The sequence below is a fragment of the Drosophila sulfurigaster genome, chromosome 3, assembly GCF_023558435.1.
Source record: "Drosophila sulfurigaster albostrigata strain 15112-1811.04 chromosome 3, ASM2355843v2, whole genome shotgun sequence".
Classification (NCBI taxonomy): Eukaryota; Metazoa; Arthropoda; class Insecta; order Diptera; family Drosophilidae; genus Drosophila; species Drosophila sulfurigaster.
Window position 1 is genome coordinate 51,386,862 of NC_084883.1, and position 23,442 is coordinate 51,410,303.

Genomic DNA, 23,442 nt, shown 5'->3' on the forward strand with positions numbered 1-23,442 from the left:
GTTTTATGAATTTTAAATGAAACTTTAGAACCTGAAAAGTGTTAGTGCTAACACAGAAGTGTATCAACTTGTTGTATTGCATTTCTTCTCATGTATTTCAATTTCTTTTAATTTTTTTAAAAGACAAATCAAATTTATTGTTTAATCAGATATTAACGTTCTGCAGGTTATTGCTGAAGAAGAATTAAATGATTTGCTATGATTAAATTTCTAGTTTAATTGTTATGGTAATTTACTCCTGGTCTGTTTTTAATTGAAGTGGAAGCATCTAATCAAATTATTCACAAATTTAACCGCGATTGTGGAATATTAAGTATTCAATAACAATTTGCTATGAAAAAAAAACGTATTGTGTCCTTGAAATTTTTGAAATGGGTTTATTGCTTATCAATAAAATATAAAACATTGCTGGTCATCGACTCTAAATTTTGAAGTGCTAAAATAAAGAGTATGCATGGGCAATGATGCTATCTTTAATCAGACCCATGTTGCAGCACATTTACATATGCTTGTGTAGTGGAATGAGGAAGCCATGTTAACAACTTGCATTATCAATCAATGTTCTGGGGATGCGTTTTACTGCCGGATGCACGCAAGTTGCCTCAGGTGTGCTGTCAATTCGTTTTAATTGAAATTTCGTTGTCAAGATCCATGCGCAATGTGTGCAACTAATTCATTTACATATCAATTAATATGCAAACTACTTTAAACTCGTCAATACATGCAAAATAGAAAAATAATTAGCACTGCCTAAAAGTATGCAACAAAATTTTAAGCTGAGCTCATAAAGTTCGTTGCCTAAGTCTTTTGATTTAAGGGGCTTAATATGAAAGCCTAGAAGTATGTGAGTTTTCTTTTCATGATTTATTTGTTTAAGTGACGCACACATTCACATGGGATTGTCGAATATGAACTCCATTGACCTCTCTCTGTCATAGTTGTGACGAATTGTCTCCAAATGAATTTCGACGCTCGTTTCAGCACTCGTTCTGAATTATAAATTCGAGCTACAACTTAAACATTTCCTAGCTTCACTTTTAGAAATTGCAAACAGTGTTGAATCCTATGTTACGGTATTAAATGCAAATAACATATTGTTTTTTATGTTAATTTGAACCAATTAAGTATATATAAATATTAGAACTGAGCAGCAAGTCACGAAAACCATATGTGATTTATTCACGCTTGATTTTTAACAAGCTGCTGCGAACCTATAAATTATTTACAATAGAAATTAATGTAAAATAGCATGTCGGATCTTATTAGGCTTATATCACATTTTTTGTAATTCATTAACTATTCAACACTTACTTAAATCGATTATAATATAGATTGAGTTACCAGATTTAGGACGATAATCAAGATTTACTAAGTTGGCAATACTTTTAACCATAGCAAATAAATGGAAGTACTGATAAAATAATTGTAATTTTATATTTGGTAAACATAAAAATATTCACATTATGAATTGTGTTAATAACTCTTAATTTCTTAGTTAGGCGTAATTTTCTTTTTCTACTACAAATCCACGATTTTCTTTTGTTTACTTTTTTAAGTTATTCGTTTGACAGTTTCGGACCTAACAACATAGCAGACGCTTTTAAAATGTAACTTGTAAAGCGGCTTTAGTAATAAATATTAGGCTCGTGAGTTAGACAAAAAAGAGTCTCCATTAATAGCCCAGATTCAGATCATATTGCAGAAGGTCGGCGGCATTTTAAAAATGCAAATTGAAATTAATTAATTTAGTTTGGTGATCTTAATTATATTAGACGTTTGTCTTTCGGTGTGGTGTAAAAATTAGCATCAACTGAGACACACAGAGTAACCTTCAAAATCAAAATTTATTGATTTGCTGTTGATTTTTTTGGATTTTGATTCGCGTTAGTGTCCAACAAATTTGCTTTCCGCTAATTGATAAAAATGTATGTAGATGCACAGCTTTCGTTATGTACCTTTTAATTACAAAGAAAACAAAATGTAAAAACACGTTTAGCAAAAGCAAAAACAGCAAAAAAGGTTTGCAAATTTCGTTAATAATGATGCAAAATGAATGTGAAGGTCGTGCGGCTTCGACTTCGACTTCGACTTCATCTTGGGCTTCAACCATAGTGCGTAACGTTGCTTGGCTGTAGATGTTAGCAGAAGCAAAGAAGACCACGGAAAAAACCGGGTTGGCATCCAGTTTTAATATATATAAAACAACTCTTGCGTCAGACTTTTCATTTCGTTTTAGGCCCAGAACGCGTTATGCTAATAATTAACTGATAGTATATTTTAGCTATTATTAGCCTATTACCTATTGTATAGTTTTTTACAACAAGCTAAATGGATAATTTATTAGTTTTGTTCAGCTTAAAGTTTATTGTCTTTGTTTTTTTTGTTTTGTTTTGTGTTTGTTTTTGAGAATGTTCAACAAAATGCAAAGGTCTTTTCTGCTCGTTGCACCATTTAGGCCACTAGCTTAAAGCTGGGATGGTAGCCTGTTTCATCAGCAGTGAAACTAATCTCGTATTTCTTGCCATCGGGTGCAGTCCAGCTGGTTGAACCCTTTACAGCGAATACTCCTTCTGCGTCACCTTCGCCTGGCTTGAGAACACCTTCCTCGTCACGTGTTATGCCATTGCTCGTCTCATAGCTGTCAATGTAATGCATAGTTTTAGTTCGCTTATGCCATGATCAATGCTTTGCACTCAACTCACGCAAATGAGTATTTGTCCACACCATTGTTTTCACTCTCCAAGCGCACTGTCTCCGCTTGTGCATCATCGGCGGGCAATGCTTGACTAATGCCCAACAGCAGACAGATCGAAAGCAGCACAGCACAAAACTTCATCTTTGGGTTACACTTGACTGCACTATACTGGAATTCTAGCCATAGCGCAATTAGCTTTTATAGGCGACTAGTGCTAAAAGTTCTGAAAGCAAACGAAAATAAACAATGATGCGACTCTTAATGATAAAATTAAAAAATATATAAAAAAAACACCATTCTCATGCATTTTAATTACACATTAACACTTTTGTTTTTGCAAACTTTTATTATCGTGTTCTCTCTCTCTCGCTCGGAATATAATAAAAGCAAAAGTTTACTAAAAATTAAAAGCAATGCTAAATTCATGACCCTCATTATATCCAGAAATAAACTTCGATAATTATTTGATTTTTTTTAAATTTTATTTAATTAAACTTCGTGTTTATTCTTATATATAAGATTATTATTGAGGTGCCACTGGAAGATGAGCGCCTTGTGGTTGGAAACCATTCTCATCAGCGACGTAAGAAACTTGGTACACAATATTATCAGGGCCAGTATATTGGTATTGTCCCCTCACACTGATGGCCTCATTCTCAGAGCCAGCATTCTGGAGTTGACCCTCTTCTTGTACAGAAATTCCATTGGATGTCTCATAACTGAAATGAAATACATATTGAATATTTAAGATGTATAATGGTTAAATCCAATTAATTCTTAGCAGTGATGGACTGTAACTTGAATTAATACGGTGTTATTTTAATGGACGAGTTCTTACCCATATTTGAATCCATCAGTACCAATGTTGTCTGCATCATATCGCAGAACTTGCGCATCGGCATCGGGATTAACTGAAGCAGCGTTGATCAAGGAAGCGAACAGAAGGGCGCACACGGCGAAGACGGTAGTTTTGAACAGCATTTTGAGAGATTTCGCGTCACGAAGTTGTCACTATTAGGAGCAAACTTATTATGTGACGATTTAAACAGATCTCGAGCATTTTATAGTTGGACTACAGACACACACACAATGAGAGCAACACTCACACACTCATCAAGACGCACGCGCTTTTAAGATAATCATAACAAAACACCTTTGAATTATATAATTATTGACTTTGCTCTGAAGATGCAAATGAATGCGTATCAACCCACACACACTCACACACATACTCAATATATTTATGTAAATGTATGCAAATTGAAAAGTTTTTTTTAATTAAACACGCCAAAGAGTTGTAAGCATTAGCTGAGCACTCAAATCGTATTTGGATTGGCCCTCGAGCCTTATCAATTTATTGCTGTGGTGAACGTGTTTGAACACGAACGTGAAGATGACGATGCGCGTAATGGGTAAAGTGATAATCAAATGTGCTTACAAATATTTACGTAGTCGCGCATCTCTGATGTGATTTCTGTGGCATTAGGTCAATGGCTCAGCTTACGTACACACCAAAAATGATGATGGTAAAACACAAGAGAAAAAAGCATAAATCATCTTTAAATAAATATTGCTCGAATAATAAATTTGTTATTGCAGTGAAGTTTATTATGTGATCTGATTTATTAATAATATAATTAAGTTTATTTACATTTTACCTAATAAACCAAGATTCAATATTAATTATTGGATCTACTTAATCCAAGCATATAGTCATATATCGAAATCTTTTCGACAATTATCATATGTTATGTTATTGTTTGTAATAACTTTTTCAAAACTATGTAAAAGGCAGAAGGAAGCAACTCCAAACCTATAAAGTATATGTATTCAGCGTCAATAGCCGAGACGATATGGTTAGTTTATCGGCCTATCTGTCTGTCCGTATTGAACTCTGGATTTCAGATACTATAAGAGTTAAAAATTAAATTTATAATTTTTCTTATATGCTTGCAAGTCAATTTTGTCTTAACATTTTGCCACGCCTATTTTCGCCTCGCACAGTATTTAAGATTCAGGAAAATTTTATTGTGATCAGATAAAAATTGTAAAAGTTAATTAAAAACTTTTCATGTACTCAATATTCGACCTACAGGGTCCTAGCTAATATTGTCTTATGTCTTTTGAATAAATATAATAGATATTCATATTCATTATAAGTTCAAATTATTTATAAACAGTTTAGCTACTCAACAACTAATTATAACATATGACAAGACCTTTGTAAAAGTTTGCATGTAAAGTTTGTAGGTTTTATTTTGTTTATAAATTGATGCTGATATTCTTTCCATAGTTTTATTAATAATATTTTCAATTAACTATAATCCTGTTGGGTGATCATCTACGAACCTAATCCATATGTGCGATTTTTGCTTATAAAGTAAAGGTTCATAAATATATGCACGCATGTCGTGTTATATTTATACGAGTACTCGAGTGTGAGATATTCATTTCCCATATTTTGACCAAAATATGACAATGTATGGTGGATAACTTGAAAAGTGAAATATTTTATAACTTTTGGACGTAGTAAATTGATAATTAGCTATAGATATAGGAAATCAGCATTTATTATATCAGTTCAACTTTATTTTTTTTTCTTATATATAAGATTATTATTGAGGTGCCACTGGAAGATGAGCGCCTTGTGGTTGGAAACCATTCTCATCAGCGATGTATGAAACTAAGTAGACAACACCATCATCGCCTGTAAATTGGAATTGACCCCTCACACTGATGGCCTCATTCTCGGAGCCAGCATTCTGCAGTTGACCTTCTTGTTGAGCAGAAATGCCGTTGGATGTCTCATAACTGAAATGAAATACACATTGAATATTTCAGATGTATAATAGTTAATTCTTAGACTGCACACTGAATTAATACATTGTTATTTTAATGGACGAGTTCTTACCCATATTTGTATCCTTCAACACCAATGTTGTCGAATTCATTTCGCACAACTGTCGCCTCTCCATCGGAACTAACTGGAGCTGCGTTGATCAAGGAAGCGAACAGAAGGGCGCACACGGCGAAGACGGTAGTTTTGAACAGCATTTTGAGAGATTTCGCGTCACGAAGTTGTCACTATTAGGAGCAAACTTATTATGTGACGATTTTAAAATAGCTTAACCCTTTTATAGTCCAAAATCTTCAAAACGTTCACAAATATATTCAAACTTTCGGCAAGCTTAGTCACACGCGAACTTAAGATAAAACCAACAAAACACCAATGCATATTAAACTGCTTTAATTTTGAAAATGGAAATAAATAAATTTAGAAAATGTTAATATATTTATGTATATTAAGTTAATACGATTAAGTTTAAAATCATGCATTTAAATCAAAGATATGTCTATCAAATTTTAAACAAGTAAATATTCTATCCTCCTAATATTTTCTGTATTATTCACACATTATAATTAAGAATTGAAAGAGAGAGTAACTTAAGAATAAAGCAATTACTAATGAAAATATATATTACTATATTCAGTATATATAAATTTCACTTTCTTACGCATTTACGCCTAGATATTAGGAAGTTTGTTTCGGCAACACCTTCACGCATCAACACCAGGAAATAATCAAGATAATGAATGCATAAAATATATTTAATATAATATAATAGCTATTTTATGGTATTTCCTGTAAATACTTGTTAAATAAAAAGAACAATGCCAGAGTTGTTTTATTTGTGTGACACACTTAAGTTAAGGATGGGCAAATTAACCTTCAGAAAGTCCAAAGATAGCCTATACGAAGACGACGAGGGTGGGTGCAACTTGTCATCTCTCTGTCTCTTTCTCAGTGAACAAGCTGATGACCTTAGTCAACATAAAACAAAAATAAAAAATAAAAAAAAGATTCAACGTAAAAACTGAACCTGCTAAGTTGACTGAGCTGCCGACAACTTGGCTACGTTTTACAGAGCGTATGCGTAATGTATCGCTTAGCTGCTGGCTGAGATGGCATCAATCATTCGAATGGCAAAAAACATCAAGCAAGCTAGTCCCAGTCTCCGAATTGGCTTAGATAATAATCCCACGAGCATGTTTGATTATTTTGCAGTTACGATTGATAAATGAGTTGTTCGGCCGAAAAGATGCGCCACTAATTGATCAACAATGACTCGATTGCGTTTGCACTAGTTTGCCCTTTTGGCTTTTTAATCAATTGTCGTTGTTGCTGTCGTTGTTGGTTTGTTGTTGTTATATGTAGGCTGTTGTCGGTTATGTGTGGTTCTCACTTTCGTTGCCGTCTTCAGCAAACGTGTTTATTGAACCGGTTCGGCCCTGGCCAGCTGACTCTGTTAAAACAATAAGATGCTCTCGGACAACGATGAAGTCCGCGGGTTGTCTAAATAAATTTGAACTTTGCATTTTGTTCATCAACTCTTGATGCATTTAGATACAACTTTCAATGAGTATTGCATTGAAGTGGTTGAAGATTTATAATCGAATTAAAATTTATTTATTAAACCACAATAAGGGATAAAGAATAGTATTAGAAAAGCCAAAGTCCAGTCTCTATCATATATCTTAAAAGTTACTCAAAGTAACTTTGCAATCAACCCTCGTTTTGGTATTACAAATTAGCATATTACATATGCTAATTGAATGTTTGAAGTATCAGAATATATTTGGTGGGTGCAAATTTATGGCAGCACATTATCAATTCCATACGAATGCATATTTAGCATATCATCTATCACGTGCTCAACGCATTCCAGACATTTCCTTAAGTTTCACATGCGCCTTATACGCAGTCAAATCTGTCATGAGATTAAGCCGAGTTCAAAGACTTGTTAAGTAGGATTATTATACTGCATGCATTTCTCACGCTCAATATAATTTTTGTGATCGTATATTTAAATCGTACAGAAAGAAACTAGAAGTATAAATATGAATATATGATTTCGGGTTAACATTTGAATATTAATAAAATCAAAGCAATAAGCTTGATATCTTTATTATTAACTTATTCTACAAAGCTATTAAGAAATGACTAAAATACGAAATGCTAATACATACAAAAGATATGACCAACTTTTTTGCTGCACTTGAGCCAATTACTCACACAACTGACCCCATTTCAGAGGCGATCTGTAGACGTGTATGTCTTAATAGCAACTCATGTTGTGCGTCTCATTTTACTTTTTTCTTTTTTGTGATTTCTTGGGTGAGGTCTGGGCACAATCAATCAAAGACAATTGCCATCAGCTATAAACCCACAACGGCAATAGCAACAGCAGCAGTTAAGTAATAAAGGTTGGCCACAGGAAACAAAACAACAACAACCACAACTAAAAAACAAAAGTTCAAAATGTTGAAGAAATAAAAAAACGGGTTTAGGGGTACCTTAATTGTAATGTGCACTTTTTTTCTCTCTTTTTCTTGATTTTTGCCATCTTTTGCAGGAGCCAAAAGTCGAGGTGCGTGGTATAAATTGGCCACGAAGTTAACGTTTTGCATGCATTGATCGTCAGTTCCTTGAACGCACTACAAGTCCGCAAAGTTAAGCATAATGAAGTACACAGTTGCTATTGTCGCCATCGCCTTCACCAGCTTGGCCATTGCTGTCAATGGAGCACCAGCAGCAGCTGGGCAACAAGAAGCTCAGGTTGTCCGCTACGATTCAGATGTACAGCCCGAGGGCTATAAGTTTGCGTGAGTAAATCTTACGGCTACACTGCCTACCAACTGACTGTGTCAAGGTCACCATATTAAACTGGTTTGTGTTTTTGTTTTTGGTTTTCTCTTTCTCTTTCTTCATTATTCCATCGTTCTTTGTCATGCATCTGTCATCTGAACATGCGCAGCGTGGAGACAAGCGATGGCAAATCACATCAGGAGGAGGGTCAACTGAAGCATGTGGGCACCGATCATGAGGCGATTGCAGTGCGTGGCTTCTACACATATTTGGGCGATGATGGCCAGACCTACACCGTCAACTATGTGGCCGATGAAAACGGTTACCAGCCAGAAGGTGAACATCTGCCGCGTGCTGTTCAATAAGCATTTTAAGCAGACGAAACTCAGATACATATGTTAACTATGTTTAAGACTTTTCTAAATTTACAATCAAACAAAAATAAAAAAAGCAATTTGATATAAAAAAAAGTTTAATCTTCATTGATTATTAGTATTATATTATTAAAAAAAACAGTATATTTGGAATGAGTCCGTGATGTTAAGGCTCAAGAATTAAACCAGGGGAAAACAGCAATCTCGATTTGGAGAAACCCGTTGGCGATTTTTAATAACACGAAAGCATGGCAGTATATGTTTTCCTCTTTGATTTATTTCAGTATTATTTCGGTATATTGATTTGGTATATTTTTACCATATATAGATACATATATTGCAATAGTTTGCTCTTATTGAACATCGAAAACGGGTAAAAATGTACCGAATAAAAATACCAAAAATACTGAAATATAAAACGAAAGCATGGCAGGACATGTTTTCCTCTGTGGTTTATTTCAGTATTAGTTCAGTATATAGATTTGGTATATTTTCGCATTTATACATATACTGCAATGGTTTGGTTTTATTAAAAATCGGAAACGGGTAAAAATGAAAATACCAAAAATTCTGAAATATACCGAAATATATATATGGTATATAGATATACTGTTAAAATATATTATAAAAATGGTAAAATGCTGTAAAAGCTGTAAATTTGGAAAGTTTTTGCCGACATCATTGCCAGACAGGCGAAAACTCATTGGTATCTTTATGCAAAAACAAACAATTTATTAATTACTTAATATAGTTATTTAAACTGTGGGTGCAATGGGAATATCCTCGCTCTCGGGCTGGTAACCGTTGACACCGGCATGATAGTTGACAGTATGAACCTTGCCTTCAGGGTCGGGATAAGTGTATCTGCCATTAACTTCCAAAGCTTCATCATCGGTTCCTGCGTTGGTCAGTTGACCAGCTGACTCAATCTCAGTGCCATCGGAAAGTTTCAGACTAAAGCATCAAAAACAATAATTAATAACTTTTAGTTATCAATGAAATCTGGTAACTTACTTTGATTTGAATGCGTTGGGTTCAACATCCGAACTCTGCTCCACAATAACAGTTTTGTCATCGCTTGGGGCTGCGACTGCCAGAGCGAAGAGTGCGACTAGGACGATAAGGAACTTCATGTTTGTATTAACTGTAGCGTTTGAGACTTCTGAGTTAACTCTGCATTTTTGGAGCAGATACCTCAGTATTTATAGACAAAATTGTGGTTTAATTAGCACGCTTAAAAAATTAGTATACTAGTTTAGTGCTAAAAAATTATAAAATTCATAAATCGAATTAATATGTCATCTCTAAAATATATTATGAAAAAATTTGACAGGAAATATTTGCAAATGAGAAAGTGCTTATTGGGCTATAAACTGATATTGGAAAGTAAAAGTCTACTCCAAATGAATTAAAAAATATGAATGTATTAAATCTATTTGTAATATGTTTGATCAGCAATACATTTTTTTTTGTTTTTTTTTTCGACTAGCTGAATTAGCGTCTCAATGATAATAAAAGTGTTTTAATTTCAAAACGTTTTACACCTTAATGCACCAATATATTATTTCCAGCTGTGGACTCTGCAATCCATTTCGCTAATTTTATTAAGGCTCTAAAAAACTTTTGTATTAAATGTAAATTTATTTATTTATTACCCATTGTTTTAATTTGATAACATTCCACTTATAATCGAGTGGCATACTTTTAGGCAGTGAAACTTCGATTGCTTGAACAAGATGTATTTTTATAATTAAGTATCTATTATTGTTGTATTGCTTTTATACAGCAGGTGATAAACTATTGTGTTGAGTGATGATCTTATGACAGCGATAAGAAGATATATTAAAGTTCTCCTGTCTGTGATGAATTACTTAAATTTAATAAAAATTTGTTTCTTCTTAAGGTAAAGTATTAGGATACTTTCTAAGTTCTTATACTTCTTTTTGAAATTTTGCTGATTATTGATTTTTGAAACAGTGACAATCTGGCTTTAAATTTTTTAAGCTGTGAAATGTACAATCTATGGAACAAGCTGAACATAGTGGAGTGTCCTTTAAATTGCGATATTGTGTAGTCAAATTTAGTTATTTCAAGTTTATGTTTACTAAATAAATATTCATTTGACATTATTTTTCAATACGATAGATTTACATTGTGTTCGACACCCACTCTTATAAGTAGCCTCAACAGCACTTGGAGCTTCGAATGGAGCTTCCGGTAAAACATCAAATAAAATTAAAAGAGGGCGAAACAAATATTTAAAACTTTTTTGCAGTATTTCGGGTTTGTTTTCATTGATGTTTTGTTGTGTTGGCTTGTGGCTGTAGGGTAAACCAGCTTTGAGCGGCATTTGAATTTGAGTATGAGTACTGGGGAATACGAAATTGGTGTTTTTTATACGCATACTCGATTGTATATCCAAATTTTATATTGAATCGTTTGATTGATTCACGAAAAATGCAAATTCGTGGCATCGGCAGCACAATGATTATGGCAATCATTATGAAGATGAGATATTTCCTATAAACATCAGTGATTTGTTTGCCTTAGAAGTTTTTGTTATTATCGATTATTTTTTTTGGTTTTTCTGTTGTTGTTGCTATTATTGTTTTGTATTTAATATTTTGTTGTTGTGGTTTTTGTTGTTTTTACCGTGATGCGCGACCTGTTGGTACGTTTTTCAAGCCAATTTGTTAGCTTATGCGTTTGGCATGTAATTAGTCATTTTTATTTTAGACAAAATTTTCTTCAATGTCCAATGTTTTGTGGCTATAAAAAGCGCCTGGTCAGCTAAAACAGACATCAGAAATCAAGCAACGTGCAACAACACAGTTCACAGTTCACACAGTTTATTCGGAAGCCCAATCGGACTAAAAATCAAAACCAATCAAAATGAAGTGCGCAATTGCTATCGTTTTCGCTGCCATGCTCTCTGTGATCCTTGCTGCCCCATTGGACGACAGTGCCAATGCGCAAATCCTTCGTCAGGAATCCGATGTCCAGCCCAATGGCTACAAGTTCTCGTAAGCAGCTCACATTATCCATACTCCATGCTTACACACTTTATAATCATTCGATTACACGCTTTCCTAGGTGGGAGACAACCGATGGCCAGAAGCACGATGAGGAGGGAACTCTGACCAACCCTGGTGCTGAGAACGAATCGATCGCTGTCCGTGGCTCATACTCCTTCACCGCTGATGACGGTCAGGTCTACACTGTCAACTACATTGCCGATGAGAATGGCTTCCAGCCACAGGGTGCTCATTTGCCCAATGCATCGAACTAATTAATTAATTCCTTAACGCAATTCACAAACCAAGAGCTGTTCTAGAAGTTGATTAGTAAATAAACGACAAGCAAGCATAATTTAACACCGTTTATTTTGGGATCTCAACAGGTCTTTATCAAACGCTACACACCAATGGAAGTCATGCATATTTATCAACAGTCTGCTTCGGCATTTTACTACGAACATTTTTATTGTGTGTCTGTCTTTGAACGAACACATAATGCATTCAGTTGTAACTCTACCCGCTACTCCTATTGTCTAATAGTATAACAGAAAGAAGAAGGCCATCTCCGACCCAATAAACTATATTTTATTGATCAACATCAGCAGCAGGCACAATATTCTAGCTAACTTTGTCTTTGAAGTATTTGGTATTTTGGTTAGAATGCTTTATATGATAGACACACATATTTACAATAGTAATACAAATACGATCGCACAATTTAGTTTGAGTAGTAGTTGTGAGTCAGTAGCGGGTACAAAAATTATGAATTTTTTCAAAACTCTATGCCCAATTGAAAAGCTGTATCATAGCATTGGATGCTTCTGTTAACTAAATTCGATTTATATCACTTACAGAATCATGTTGATGACATTATTAGATATTCTGAAGATGCTCACAGCACAAAACAAGTAATTTGAATATTGAATTCTCTTAAAATAGATAGCATTTTGTCTTGTTTTAGCTGTGAGTGTTGCAAACATAACATATATAATATAAAAATTTGATAATTTACCAATTTATTTTGAAAATCTGACTAACTGATCTATTATATAAGAAAGACATTGTCAATAGGTTGTTTGGTAATGTCATAACGGTTTCTTTATTGATTTTTGACGACGATTTTAACATAGTTAGCATTTTCCGATTTAAGTGATATATGTATCGTTGTCTTCGATGATTTTCTGCCATTTTGATGGTAACTTGTATATGTCTCTCCTAAAGAAGTCCTTGACCCTACGGCGATTCGATATTCAAAATCCTCCCTTGAACTCAATTTTTGTCCATCGAAAAAATTTTACATGGCCAAAAACAGATGGTAACCGCTTGGGGCAATATCCGGACTATAAGGTGGATGCGTTAACACTTCCCAACCAAGCTCCCGTAGCTTGTGACGCGTCACCAAAGATGTATGGGGCCTGGCGTTGTCATGATAGAACACAACGCCCTTACGATTCACCATGGCTGGCCGCTTCTGTTCAGGGCAACACTTCATAATGGATAATTCCTCTGATATCCCACCATATACTCAGCAACACCTTCTGAGCCATCAGTCCTGGCTTTGCCACCGTTTGAGACGACTCACCGTGCTTCGACCAGGATCTTTTACGCTTTATATTGTCATATGTGATCCATTTTTCATTAGCAGTGACTAACCGATCCAGAAATGAGTCGAGTTTATTACGGTGCAACAAAGATTCGCAGATTGATACACGGTCGAAAAGGTTTTTTTGGTATAACTCATGGGACACCCATACATCGAGCTTTTTTGTTAAATTTTTCGACTTTCAATGCCAATGGACGGTTTCCGTGCTTAGTTGCAGCTCCTCTGCGATGGTTCTAATAGTCACATGGCGATCTCGATCCACTATTTCCATGATTTTATCCGTATCAACGGTCACTGTTCGTCCGGAGGGCTTGGGTGTTTCGGTATCAAAATTGCCACTTCCACTGTTCGGCGGTTTGAATCGAAAGTTTGTTATCTCCTAAAACAGCAATAATCTGTCTGCGAGATTCCGCAGCAGTTTTTCCCTGTGCGAAATAAAATTTCAAAATTGCCCGAATTTCTGCGTTTGTGAACTCCATTTTAATCGATTGTATTTTTTTTAACGTGGAAGCTCATGTAAACAAACTATATATTTAAACTCAAAATGCTATATTCTATCTCCTAGTGATATCCACATTCAGTAAGAGTCCTTTCTTCTTTTTCCAGTTTCTGACCTGCCATAAGACGTTTCCTACTTTTAATTTGTTGTACTATTAGGTAGAAAAGAGCAATTTTTATATCTGAATCCTAAAATATGGAGCTTAAAAAAAAGAGGTTTTTTTTTTTTAATAAACAATCATTTTATTGGTTAATTTAAAGGTGTTTAAGCTTCTGGGGCCACTGGCAAATGAGCACCCTGAGGCTGGAAACCGTTCTCATCGGCGATGTATGTCACTTCGTATGTCACACCATCCTCACCAATGAATCTGTATGATCCTTGGACAGAAATAGCCTCATTCTCTGATCCAATGTTCTTCAGCTGACCGGCTGCTTGGGCTGCAGAACCATCAGATGTCTCCCAACTGAAACAATAAAGATATCAGCGAATGCTCAATTGTCAAATAGGAAACAAATTACTCGTATTTGAAACTTTCGGGTCCAACATCAGAATCCAATTTCAGGGTTTTGACTTCTTCCGCAGGAGCTGCCAAAGCCAGAGCGAAGAGGGCGACGAAAACGATGAGGAACTTCATGTTTAGATAGAGTGTAGTGCGTTTGAGATTTCAAAGGTGACTATACAATTTAGGGCTAATCCACAGCCTATTTATAGTAGATTTTCTGTGGTCCATTTTGCATAACAAAAAAGATGCCGACTAACTGGTTTGCTGCTGAACTTGTCAAGCCAAAAACTGCAAAAGTCCAAATCACAATTGACTTTATAGCAAAATGAATATTAATGTAAACTTAAAATAAACTATGGATGTCGCCAAGTAGCCTCTATAGGCCTACGTCTATAAATTGGCTCTCTGACGTCTTTGAGTCTCATGAGTTTTTATTACATATATATGTATATTTTTCAAGAACAAAAATATATGTAAAAAAAACACTTTTGATTTTTAGTTATGTTAATGTATTATAAGAGAAACTGGTTTACTACATATTTGGACTAAACATTTGTAGTTCTTCTGTTTCGCTTAACTGCTTAGTGGTGAGAACCATTTAAATGATAATGTGGATGTCTTTCGAGTTTTTGGTTTACATTTCTTTATTCAGTCTGCGTTCCTCTCACATATCTTTACTGCCTGTTAGTCTTAGTTATGTATAAACATATTAACAAAAAATAAATAAAAAAAACAAAAATCTGGGCTTGATGAACCATCAACAAGAACAGCTAGGAGTCTTGATAGCAAGGATCTTTACTAATTACGATAACGAGTTTGAAAGTTTATTGTGCGTAAATATCATTTAAATATAATATACCAAATTTATATACCAGAATAATATCGAAATATACCTCTGTATATTAAATCAATATATTATTCAAAATAAACCATAAATGTCGTGGTTAATCGATTTACCTTACAAACATATCAATATTTTTCAGTATTATTCTTAAAGTATTCTATAATAATATACAAAGGAAATACTGAAATAAACAGAAGGCTTTTTAATATAGAGTACAATCTTTATAAAATTTTTAGGAATCATGAAACATTTTATGATTATTGAATAAACGTAGCATTAAAATTTTGCCTGCTCTTTGATTTTTTTTAAATTTTTTTTATATGTATTAATTACAATATCGATTTGCATGTCGATTTTAAATTGCCATCATTCTCAGCTAAAAGGACTAAATCCTTTTTTTGAGCCATCCATTGCTACGAAATACAGAAATGAACAGCTTAAGTATTCATACGAGTATACAAATCGCTTGTCACATATGGAATCCGGAACTATATCAATATTAATAGTTATAAAATTAAAGTTAATAATTATTAAAACACAATTATATTTGTTCAACAATCAATTTATTCTTAATATATAGATGCTATTTAAGCCAAGCGTCTGGAACATCTTGGCCCTCTTTCTGGAATCCATTTTTATCCGCAATATAAGTGGTCGTATGAGTTTTACCCTCAGAGTCCACCCATGAAAAACTTGCATTAACGGCAGGATTAGATTCATCTCCAACTACGGAAGGAGGAGATTCATCTCCAACTTCACCTTCAGATTTCTTTTCGGTTCCATCAACTATTTCGTAACTATAATATACACAGATTAGCATATATATTTCAACTTTAATATAAAGTAGCTTACGAAAAAATGATGCCATCGATTGGTTTATTTTCGTATCGTATTATCGTATCGTCCAAAGGAAGAGACATAACTTGTGGCGCGTTTGAAAGTTCAAAGGTAACTATACATTTTTGGGTTGATCCACCGAGTATTTATACCAAAAGTTTATGTTTAATTAACATGATGAAAAAAGGGAAAACTAGTTTAAATGATGAAAAACAAAATCACAACTCGAACGTAAATAAAACGAATAGTAATACGGCTTAAATAAAATTAATTCATACCAAAATACATTTGTAAGCAGGTTTGCTTGATGACTTTTAGAATAAATTTTTTAATATAATGCATAATTTATTTAAATTTTCTGCAAAAGTACTTGATGACTATTAATTTGAAATTTTACCATAGATCACAACATTTGCTAATCTTTTAGAAATCATAAATAATTTTATTATTGGCTAAACTAGCTCAAAAATTTTGCTTGCTCTTCGATTTATTCAATTTTCTTATATGTATTAACACAATATCGATTTCCATGTGGATTCTAAATTGCCGCCATTCTCAGCTAAAAGGACTAATATCCTTTTTTTTCAGTCATCTTCTGCTGCGGAATACGGAAATGAACAGCTTAAGTATTCTTATACAAATCGCTTGTCACATATGAAATCCGAAACTATATCAATATTAATAGTTTCAAAATTCAAGTTCAAAATTATTAAAACACAATTATATTTGTTCAACAATCCATTTATTCTTAATTTAAAGTTGCTATTTAAGCAACGGGGGCAACGGGAATATCTGCGCCCTGTGGCTGGTATCCATTTTCATCGGCAATATAGGTAACCACATGAACTTGACCCTCAGGGTCCACATAAGAATAGCTTCCCTTAACGGCAATACCGGCCTCCTCTCCAACTTGCTTAAGTTCACCTGTAGCCTGGATGATGGTACCATCACTTGTTTCAAGACTATAACATACAATGATTAGTACACATATGTATGTTAATGTTTATATAAAGTAACTTACGCATGGCTATAGCTTTCGGGTCCAACATCGGATTCCGAGCGAAGGACTTGCACATCCGATGCAGGTGGGGCAGCCAAAGCCACGGCGAAAAGAGCAACGAAGACAATGAGGAACTTCATATTTTTGATAACTTGTAGCGCGTTTGAGACTTCAAAGGTAACTATACATTTTTGGGTTGATCCACCGAGTATTTATACAAAAACTGTATGGTTATTAATATGATCGAATAAGGGAAAACTAGTTTCGAACAAAATAAATTATGAAAAACATAATCACAGCTCGGACGTAAATAAAACGAATAGTAATACGGCTTAAATAAAATTAATTCATACCAAAATACATTTGTAAGAAGGTTTGCTCGATGACTTTTAGAATACATTTTTTAATATAATGCATAATTAATTTTAATTTTCTGCAAAAGTACTTGATTACTAGTACTTTGGAAATATTTGCTAAACTTTTAGGAATCATAAAGAATTTTATTATTGTTGTATAAAACTAGCTTTAAAATTTCGCTTGCTGTTCGAGTTATATTTAATTTTCAGGGGCGGATGTGGACGTCACAAATATCTAAAAAATTATATCTCTATCTAAATTCATATTGACAGACAGACATAGCATGTCTAGAAAAATGGCAACCATTAAGAAAAGAAATTCATGTTTTTGCAAAAAATAACACATTAAAGTCTCAGAATTTATTTTTAAGACAAACAGCAACAAATGTTGTGTTAATTTCACTCTTAGTGGATGGAACAGCAGAGTTTGCTTATAGTTTTAATAATTGGATTCAAATAAATTCCATGTTTTGATCTTCATCTGTATAGCTCTACATAGTTGGTTGACGCCTTAGACTAATGGCTAATGTAGACTAGTGATGATAGAAAGCGCAGTGAAGCTGCCACTTTGAAGAATCCCGGAACTTCATTCTTTTGGTTGGCAACGATGTCATTACTTGCACTCTGATAAAGGATCCTATTGCTTGAAGTAATAAATAAAAGGCATTGATATCTAATAATCGAAATTCATTTTTAATACGAGTAACAATAATAATGCACGACACTAACTTCACTGACTGACTGACTGACTGACTGACTGATGCACAGCACTTTACTTACAACCCCTAAAAATGGTCAATAATGTGTTCACTCTACTTGGGTATATGCGCACCCTCGGGCTGGAATCCATTCTCGTCGGCCACAAAGTTAATGGTGTAGGTTTGTCCATCGGGTGCCACCCAACTGACCGATCCGCGGACAGAAAGCGATTCGTTCTCGGTGCCAGCGTTGTTGAGGACCGCCTCCTCGGTGCGTGTGGTGCCATCGCTTAGCTTATAGCTGAACTTGTAGCCACCAATACCAATGTTATCCGACTCGTATTCCACAACTTCCACATCATTCTGAGGCCGTGCGCTGCAGGAAACGGCAGCCAGAGCAATCAAACCAGCGACTAGTATCTGTTTTGTTTGTGATGGCACAGATTAAGATTTGGTGATTACTTGTGTATTCCTTTGCCATCTAACTATTTACCAGTTTCATCCTGTCAAGTGTTCTGTGGAGCGTTCAACTGCGTTTAGATAGACTCACGAAGATGCAATGTGGCAAATGAAGCGTCTTCGTTCAATTTATACCGCGTTCACGGATTTTGCAAACGTCATAAATTTTGCACAATTGTGGAAGAAGACTAACGTGGCTCTGGTCGTCCGGTAATGTATTTAATTTACCACCAGTGCAACAACAACAACAATAACAACTAACAACAGCCTCAAAGTCGCTGCGACAAGTAACATTTAACGCGAATTTGTGCAGCGACATCGCAGATCCAATGCAGATTTTGGCATAACAACTATATAATGCTGTTGGTAAAATATTTGCAAATAAATAAAACACTTAAATTTTGTCAAATATAATAAAATTCTTAGTTTTGATGATTTTCTATTTAATGGTATAATTTTTTGTATATCTTTGTATATTTCAATATATAATATAAAAAATAAATATAAATTATTCGAATTAAAACGATTCTCAAAATCTTTAAGTTTCTCTTTTCAAACATATATTTTCTAATACTTTTTTTATTTCAATAAAATAAAATGAAATGAAATATATAATTTCAATTTAGTTGCAATATTATAAAGCCATCAATTGTTTCTAAATTTATTCACATCTAGAATATCAAGTGTATACGAAATTCTATATGCAATCTACTTGTCCCCGAATATCTGTTTAATGCATGCGTAAATAGTTAGTTTGACTTTTGTACAATATGTAAACACTTTACTAGTTGATGGTTTATGGCATAAGTTTTGCGACGTCCAATGAGTTTTAATATTTATTTTAGACATATCAACTTATAGTACTATGCATATGCAAGTTAAGACCCTCATTAAAGAACCACAAAAGCGCTGACAACCGCAAGAGGGCCGCAAGTTCATTTCAAGTCCGAAATTCTTCCATACTCCGTACAATAGCTGCAAGTCGACGCTATGTCGACGTTGGCTATTGGCAATCGGAGAAACCAGCGAATCTGACTTTTGACATATGCAACGGCCTTTGCAACGTTCGATTGATGTTTGTAGTTTGTAGTTTGTAGTCGGTAGACTGTAAACTGTAGTTTCTAATAACACAGCAGCAGCGACAGCAGCATAGCAACCGAAACTCTCACATACGAATATACGTATGTAAGTTCATAGTCAGCGTCAGCATTTAGTATTTTTGTCTATTTTGTTTATTCCACCTTCGATGACCGCTACGAGTCGAAGAAGCTGCAAATTGTCGAGCCAGTCGATCAGGTTAAGGCTTAAACCACTGCTGAAGAATATATATGTTTGCATTTGACATAATGTCAAATGTGTAAATGTGGTTATATTAGTATGATTTCACGTTGATATTAATAGACATCAATATCGATTTGCGTTTGGATTTTAAATTATCGCCATCCTCAACTAACATCCTTTTTTTCAGCCATCTTCTGCTACGGAATACGGAAATGAACAGTTTAAGTATTCATATACAATACTTAATGATTGTCACATTTGCAATCCGAAAATATATCATTATTAATAGTTATTAAATTCTAGCTCAAAATTATTAAAACACAATTATATTTGTTCAACAATCCATTTATTCTTAATTTAAAGTTTATATTTAAACAACGGGGGCAACGGGAATATCTGCGCCCTGTGGCTGGTATCCATTTTCATCGGCAATATAGTTGATCAGATGAGTTTGACCGTCAGTGTCAACCCATTTATAGCTTCCCTTAATGACAAGAGCCAGCTCCTGTTCAATTTGCTTAAGTTCACCTTGAGATTGGATGTCGGTTCCATCACTTGTTTCCGAACTATAATATACACGGATTAGTATATATATTTCAACTTTAATATAAAGTCACTTACGCATATTTGAAGCTTTCGGGTCCAACCTCGGATTCCGAGCGAACGATTTGAGCTTCCTGTCCAGTTGGGGCAGCCAAAGCCACGGCGAAAAGAGCAACGAAGACAATGAGGAACTTCATATTTTTGATAACGTGTAGCGCGTTTGAGACTTCAAAGGTAACTATACATTTTTGGGTTGATCCACCGAGTATTTATACCAAAAGTTTATGGTTAATTAACATGATCGAAAAAGGGAAAACTAGTTTAGAGCAAAATAAATGATGAAAAAAAATCACAGCTCGAACGTAAATAAAACGAATAGTAATACAGCTTAAATAAAATTAAATCTTACCGAAATATATTTATAAGAAAGTTCGCACGGTAACTTTTAAGAACACATTTGTTGAATATAATGCATGATTTAATTTTTTCTTCTGCAAAAGTACTTGATGACCGGTGAAACTTTTTTATGTGGAGAATCCGTATCATTTTGGATATAGTTTTGCATCTCAAATATAAAACAAATCTTTTGATAGAAATAAAGGGATTCTAGACTTCAGTAATACAATGAAATTAAATATGTTGTAAGCATTTAATAAACAATTTACATTATATGAATATACAACAATTTGTGCTAGACATATGCAATACATTAAGAATAAATGATTGTCATGATTATAACACATTCTACCCAATTAGTAATTAGATATTATTATTTGACATCCTTGTATGTATTATTGGTTTGATTGCCTTTTAATGTGGTACATACACACATATATCTATTAATATACATATATTTCGTGTATTCCGATGTCCTTTTAAGCATATATATACCATATTTACTTTGTCTTTTTCACTGTCCCTTTTAATTTAAGCTTAAAGCAATGCAGAAAGAGGGAGAGGGAGAGAGAGAGAGAGATAATCGCAGAAGAGTCTTCAAATTTATTATGAGACTCGCATGTTCAAGGTCAGCGCCACTGTCTGGCCAACTGGCTTGGTGCCCGGTTGTCGTCACAGCTGCCGCTTCTGCTGTTGGTGCTGTTGCTGCTGCCTCAGCTTTAGCTTCTTCTTCTTCAGCCTCAGCCTCTACATCAGCCTCCGCCTCTTCGTCTGCCTCAGCTTTAGCCTCTCCACCAAACACTACCGCTGACGTCTATACGCACACTTCACCTTTGCCATCCCAGACATATCGCCGCAATACCGGTTATTTGGATGGTCACCGACATCTTTTTCGATTTTACATCTTATTATGGCACGACTTAAGCACCATAGTCTTTGACGGGCCAGTAAAATTAGCACTTGAATGATAATGGCAATGTTTTAATATCAAGTTTTTTCCACACTCATACCACTTCATACCTAATTTAATCCAAGAACACTCGATTTGTATTAAATTACATATGTATATGATCATGGTGAAACGTACAGCTTCAATGTGTTAAATGAGGCAAATGTAATACAACTCATATCAGCGCCATTTGTTCAGATTTATTGCGATAATTCAAAACACACATTTAATACCAGAATAATTAAGATAACACTAAAACTGGTTATTCGTATGTCATAATGATTGCACCTTTAGATAACTTCAATTTTCATTGCATACTTTTAGGCTGCATTCATTAAAAACAATTTCTTACTGTTGCTCGCTGTGGTTAACGAAATCTGGAACACAAAAGATGGTTTTTGGTAACTTTTGAACTATAAATAACCAGCATTCATTTGCGAGCAGATATTTTTCTTTTTTAATTAATTAATTAATTAAATTAATTAATCTTAGCGTCACGTCCCCTTTCACATTCATAAATCGATCATCGTATTAAAAACGCGAATCAACTATAAATTTGCTACATTGATTTCACACTGTTTAAAAAAGATATAAAATATTGCATAAGTGCTAGCTTTTTTTGATGGTATTTATTGTTGAGTAACATTATTAAATCATTTTGAAATGGTATAACATAAAATCTTAACCTATACTTAGCATACGTTCATTCCTATTAGGTTGAGGCGTTAAGCAAAATTCGAGGATTTCCAGTAAATGTCTTTAAATATGTTATAGTACAATCGATTAAACTGAGGATCAACCAGCCAACGAAGAAAGGGATTTTGGTGAGAGTTTACGATTTTTAAGGCCCGGACGACGCGAGGGTCGAGCATTGCGATCAAAGTTATTTGCATTTTGCACGTCCTCATTGGCTGATCTGTCATGAAGCAACTCTCCCACCTCATCGCGATGTGTGCCATTGGGTAAAGTGTAACTGAAATCGAATTGATTGATTAGTTGCCCGTTCAATTTTATAACTATTGGTCTTACCCAAACTCGTAGCCTCCGCGCGTTGGTATATAGCTGAATTGCTCAATCACCACATCTCCCAGTTGGATGTCCAGTACGGTGCCAGGTGCATATGAGGCTGAAGCACAATTCTTTGCCTCCCACTGAGCACATACTAGTAACAACATTAGAAACTTCACACATTTTAGTTTAGTTTTCCAGCCTCCCACAAATGGCTTGCAGTTGTCCATGATTGTCAATAGACCCAACCGTCGACGAACACAGCTAGCGAAAGATTGAAGACTCGAAGTCTGCCGAAATAGCGACCCAGAGATACAGAGATGGGAGCAAAACAAGCCCCGTGGGCCACGCATTACGAATATGAATGTTACTTTGTGGCTAAAACAAAAAAAAAAAAAACTGCTGAGTAACCCCGAGGTGCAGGTAACACGATTGCTTCACCTGCTGTTGTTGTATTCGTTTTGGATTTGCATAAGGAAAGCAGATAAAGAAAACACACAACTTTACAGATGGCGTTTTACATGCTAACCCCCGCCAAAGCTGAAACTCATTAAAACGATCGTAAAAGGAACGCAACTATTTAAATGCCCTATGCATAATCATTGCTGAAGATCGATGGAGATAATGGAGACGACATAAAAATGTTTGATGAGCTTATTTAAAAAATCCTAAAATATCAATGAAAGTAATACTAAATGTAAATTTATGTACATATATGTACATTAATGTTGACA

At 34.5% G+C, this 23,442-nt stretch overlaps 9 protein-coding genes across 9 annotated transcripts; 2 read left to right on the forward strand and 7 right to left on the reverse strand.

Moving 5' to 3' along the window:
- Nucleotides 1-2,340: 2,340 nt before the first annotated feature.
- LOC133841998 (endocuticle structural glycoprotein SgAbd-5) lies at nucleotides 2,341-2,869 on the reverse strand. Its single transcript, XM_062274882.1, has 2 exons — nucleotides 2,703-2,869; nucleotides 2,341-2,638 (listed from the first exon to the last, which is right to left on the reverse strand). Exons 1-2 carry the CDS (start codon nucleotides 2,834-2,836, stop codon nucleotides 2,452-2,454), a joined length of 321 nt encoding a protein of 106 aa, XP_062130866.1. The 5' UTR covers nucleotides 2,837-2,869; the 3' UTR covers nucleotides 2,341-2,451.
- Nucleotides 2,870-3,155: 286 nt separating this feature from the next.
- Nucleotides 3,156-3,737, reverse strand: LOC133844157 (flexible cuticle protein 12-like). The gene is made up of 2 exons (XM_062278025.1): nucleotides 3,534-3,737; nucleotides 3,156-3,414 (listed from the first exon to the last, which is right to left on the reverse strand). The coding sequence occupies exons 1-2, from the start codon at nucleotides 3,674-3,676 to the stop codon at nucleotides 3,219-3,221; spliced, it is 339 nt and encodes a 112-aa protein (XP_062134009.1). The 5' UTR covers nucleotides 3,677-3,737; the 3' UTR covers nucleotides 3,156-3,218.
- Nucleotides 3,738-5,249: 1,512 nt separating this feature from the next.
- LOC133840124 (uncharacterized) lies at nucleotides 5,250-9,917 on the reverse strand. The gene is made up of 4 exons (XM_062271785.1): nucleotides 9,731-9,917; nucleotides 9,475-9,670; nucleotides 5,607-5,776; nucleotides 5,250-5,506 (listed from the first exon to the last, which is right to left on the reverse strand). Exons 1-4 carry the CDS (start codon nucleotides 9,847-9,849, stop codon nucleotides 5,311-5,313), a joined length of 681 nt encoding a protein of 226 aa, XP_062127769.1. The 5' UTR covers nucleotides 9,850-9,917; the 3' UTR covers nucleotides 5,250-5,310.
- Nucleotides 8,157-8,812, forward strand: LOC133844156 (larval cuticle protein 65Ag1). The gene is made up of 2 exons (XM_062278024.1): nucleotides 8,157-8,359; nucleotides 8,512-8,812. Exons 1-2 carry the CDS (start codon nucleotides 8,217-8,219, stop codon nucleotides 8,705-8,707), a joined length of 339 nt encoding a protein of 112 aa, XP_062134008.1. The 5' UTR covers nucleotides 8,157-8,216; the 3' UTR covers nucleotides 8,708-8,812.
- Nucleotides 9,918-11,509: 1,592 nt separating the features above from the next.
- Nucleotides 11,510-12,085, forward strand: LOC133843350 (larval cuticle protein 65Ag1). Its single transcript, XM_062276857.1, has 2 exons — nucleotides 11,510-11,739; nucleotides 11,810-12,085. The coding sequence occupies exons 1-2, from the start codon at nucleotides 11,609-11,611 to the stop codon at nucleotides 12,003-12,005; spliced, it is 327 nt and encodes a 108-aa protein (XP_062132841.1). The 5' UTR covers nucleotides 11,510-11,608; the 3' UTR covers nucleotides 12,006-12,085.
- A 1,986-nt stretch (nucleotides 12,086-14,071) lies between these two features.
- Nucleotides 14,072-17,214, reverse strand: LOC133840125 (uncharacterized). Its single transcript, XM_062271786.1, has 4 exons — nucleotides 17,040-17,214; nucleotides 16,794-16,980; nucleotides 14,354-14,499; nucleotides 14,072-14,298 (listed from the first exon to the last, which is right to left on the reverse strand). The coding sequence occupies exons 1-4, from the start codon at nucleotides 17,156-17,158 to the stop codon at nucleotides 14,100-14,102; spliced, it is 651 nt and encodes a 216-aa protein (XP_062127770.1). The 5' UTR covers nucleotides 17,159-17,214; the 3' UTR covers nucleotides 14,072-14,099.
- Nucleotides 17,215-18,046: 832 nt separating this feature from the next.
- On the reverse strand, nucleotides 18,047-18,672 carry LOC133843351 (endocuticle structural protein SgAbd-6-like). Its single transcript, XM_062276859.1, has 2 exons — nucleotides 18,566-18,672; nucleotides 18,047-18,492 (listed from the first exon to the last, which is right to left on the reverse strand). The coding sequence occupies exons 1-2, from the start codon at nucleotides 18,572-18,574 to the stop codon at nucleotides 18,187-18,189; spliced, it is 315 nt and encodes a 104-aa protein (XP_062132843.1). The 5' UTR covers nucleotides 18,575-18,672; the 3' UTR covers nucleotides 18,047-18,186.
- A 1,469-nt stretch (nucleotides 18,673-20,141) lies between these two features.
- Nucleotides 20,142-20,604, reverse strand: LOC133843352 (larval cuticle protein 65Ag1-like). The gene is made up of 2 exons (XM_062276860.1): nucleotides 20,434-20,604; nucleotides 20,142-20,378 (listed from the first exon to the last, which is right to left on the reverse strand). The coding sequence occupies exons 1-2, from the start codon at nucleotides 20,550-20,552 to the stop codon at nucleotides 20,183-20,185; spliced, it is 315 nt and encodes a 104-aa protein (XP_062132844.1). The 5' UTR covers nucleotides 20,553-20,604; the 3' UTR covers nucleotides 20,142-20,182.
- A 1,716-nt stretch (nucleotides 20,605-22,320) lies between these two features.
- LOC133843348 (uncharacterized) lies at nucleotides 22,321-23,177 on the reverse strand. The gene is made up of 2 exons (XM_062276855.1): nucleotides 22,730-23,177; nucleotides 22,321-22,673 (listed from the first exon to the last, which is right to left on the reverse strand). The coding sequence occupies exons 1-2, from the start codon at nucleotides 23,059-23,061 to the stop codon at nucleotides 22,496-22,498; spliced, it is 510 nt and encodes a 169-aa protein (XP_062132839.1). The 5' UTR covers nucleotides 23,062-23,177; the 3' UTR covers nucleotides 22,321-22,495.
- Between the last annotated feature and the right edge of the window lie 265 nt (nucleotides 23,178-23,442).

Coding starts and splice junctions, on each gene's coding strand:
- LOC133841998 (XM_062274882.1), bottom strand. CDS start 2,836: ATGAAGTTTTGTGCTGTGCTGCTTTCGATCTGTCTGCTGTTGGGCATT. Junction 2,639..2,702: donor GTGGACAAATACTCATTTGC/GTGAGTTGAGTG, acceptor TTACATTGACAG/CTATGAGACGAGCAATGGCA.
- LOC133844157 (XM_062278025.1), bottom strand. CDS start 3,676: ATGCTGTTCAAAACTACCGTCTTCGCCGTGTGCGCCCTTCTGTTCGCT. Junction 3,415..3,533: donor ACTGATGGATTCAAATATGG/GTAAGAACTCGT, acceptor ATTTCATTTCAG/TTATGAGACATCCAATGGAA.
- LOC133844156 (XM_062278024.1), top strand. CDS start 8,217: ATGAAGTACACAGTTGCTATTGTCGCCATCGCCTTCACCAGCTTGGCC. Junction 8,360..8,511: donor CCCGAGGGCTATAAGTTTGC/GTGAGTAAATCT, acceptor GAACATGCGCAG/CGTGGAGACAAGCGATGGCA.
- LOC133840124 (XM_062271785.1), bottom strand. CDS start 9,849: ATGAAGTTCCTTATCGTCCTAGTCGCACTCTTCGCTCTGGCAGTCGCA. Junction 5,777..9,474: donor TTCCCATTGCACCCACAGTT/TAAATAACTATA, acceptor TCCTAATAGTGA/CAACTTCGTGACGCGAAATC. Junction 5,507..5,606: donor GTTGAAGGATACAAATATGG/GTAAGAACTCGT, acceptor ATTTCATTTCAG/TTATGAGACATCCAACGGCA.
- LOC133843350 (XM_062276857.1), top strand. CDS start 11,609: ATGAAGTGCGCAATTGCTATCGTTTTCGCTGCCATGCTCTCTGTGATC. Junction 11,740..11,809: donor CCCAATGGCTACAAGTTCTC/GTAAGCAGCTCA, acceptor ACGCTTTCCTAG/GTGGGAGACAACCGATGGCC.
- LOC133840125 (XM_062271786.1), bottom strand. CDS start 17,158: ATGAAGTTCCTCATTGTCTTCGTTGCTCTTTTCGCCGTGGCTTTGGCT. Junction 14,500..16,793: donor CAGATATTCCCGTTGCCCCC/GTTGCTTAAATA, acceptor AGTCACCTTTGA/AATCTCAAACGCACTACACT. Junction 14,299..14,353: donor CCCGAAAGTTTCAAATACGA/GTAATTTGTTTC, acceptor TTATTGTTTCAG/TTGGGAGACATCTGATGGTT.
- LOC133843352 (XM_062276860.1), bottom strand. CDS start 20,552: ATGAAGTTCCTCATTGTCTTCGTTGCTCTTTTCGCCGTGGCTTTGGCT. Junction 20,379..20,433: donor CCCGAAAGCTTCAAATATGC/GTAAGTGACTTT, acceptor TGTATATTATAG/TTCGGAAACAAGTGATGGAA.
- LOC133843348 (XM_062276855.1), bottom strand. CDS start 23,061: ATGCGTGGCCCACGGGGCTTGTTTTGCTCCCATCTCTGTATCTCTGGG. Junction 22,674..22,729: donor CGCGGAGGCTACGAGTTTGG/GTAAGACCAATA, acceptor ATTCGATTTCAG/TTACACTTTACCCAATGGCA.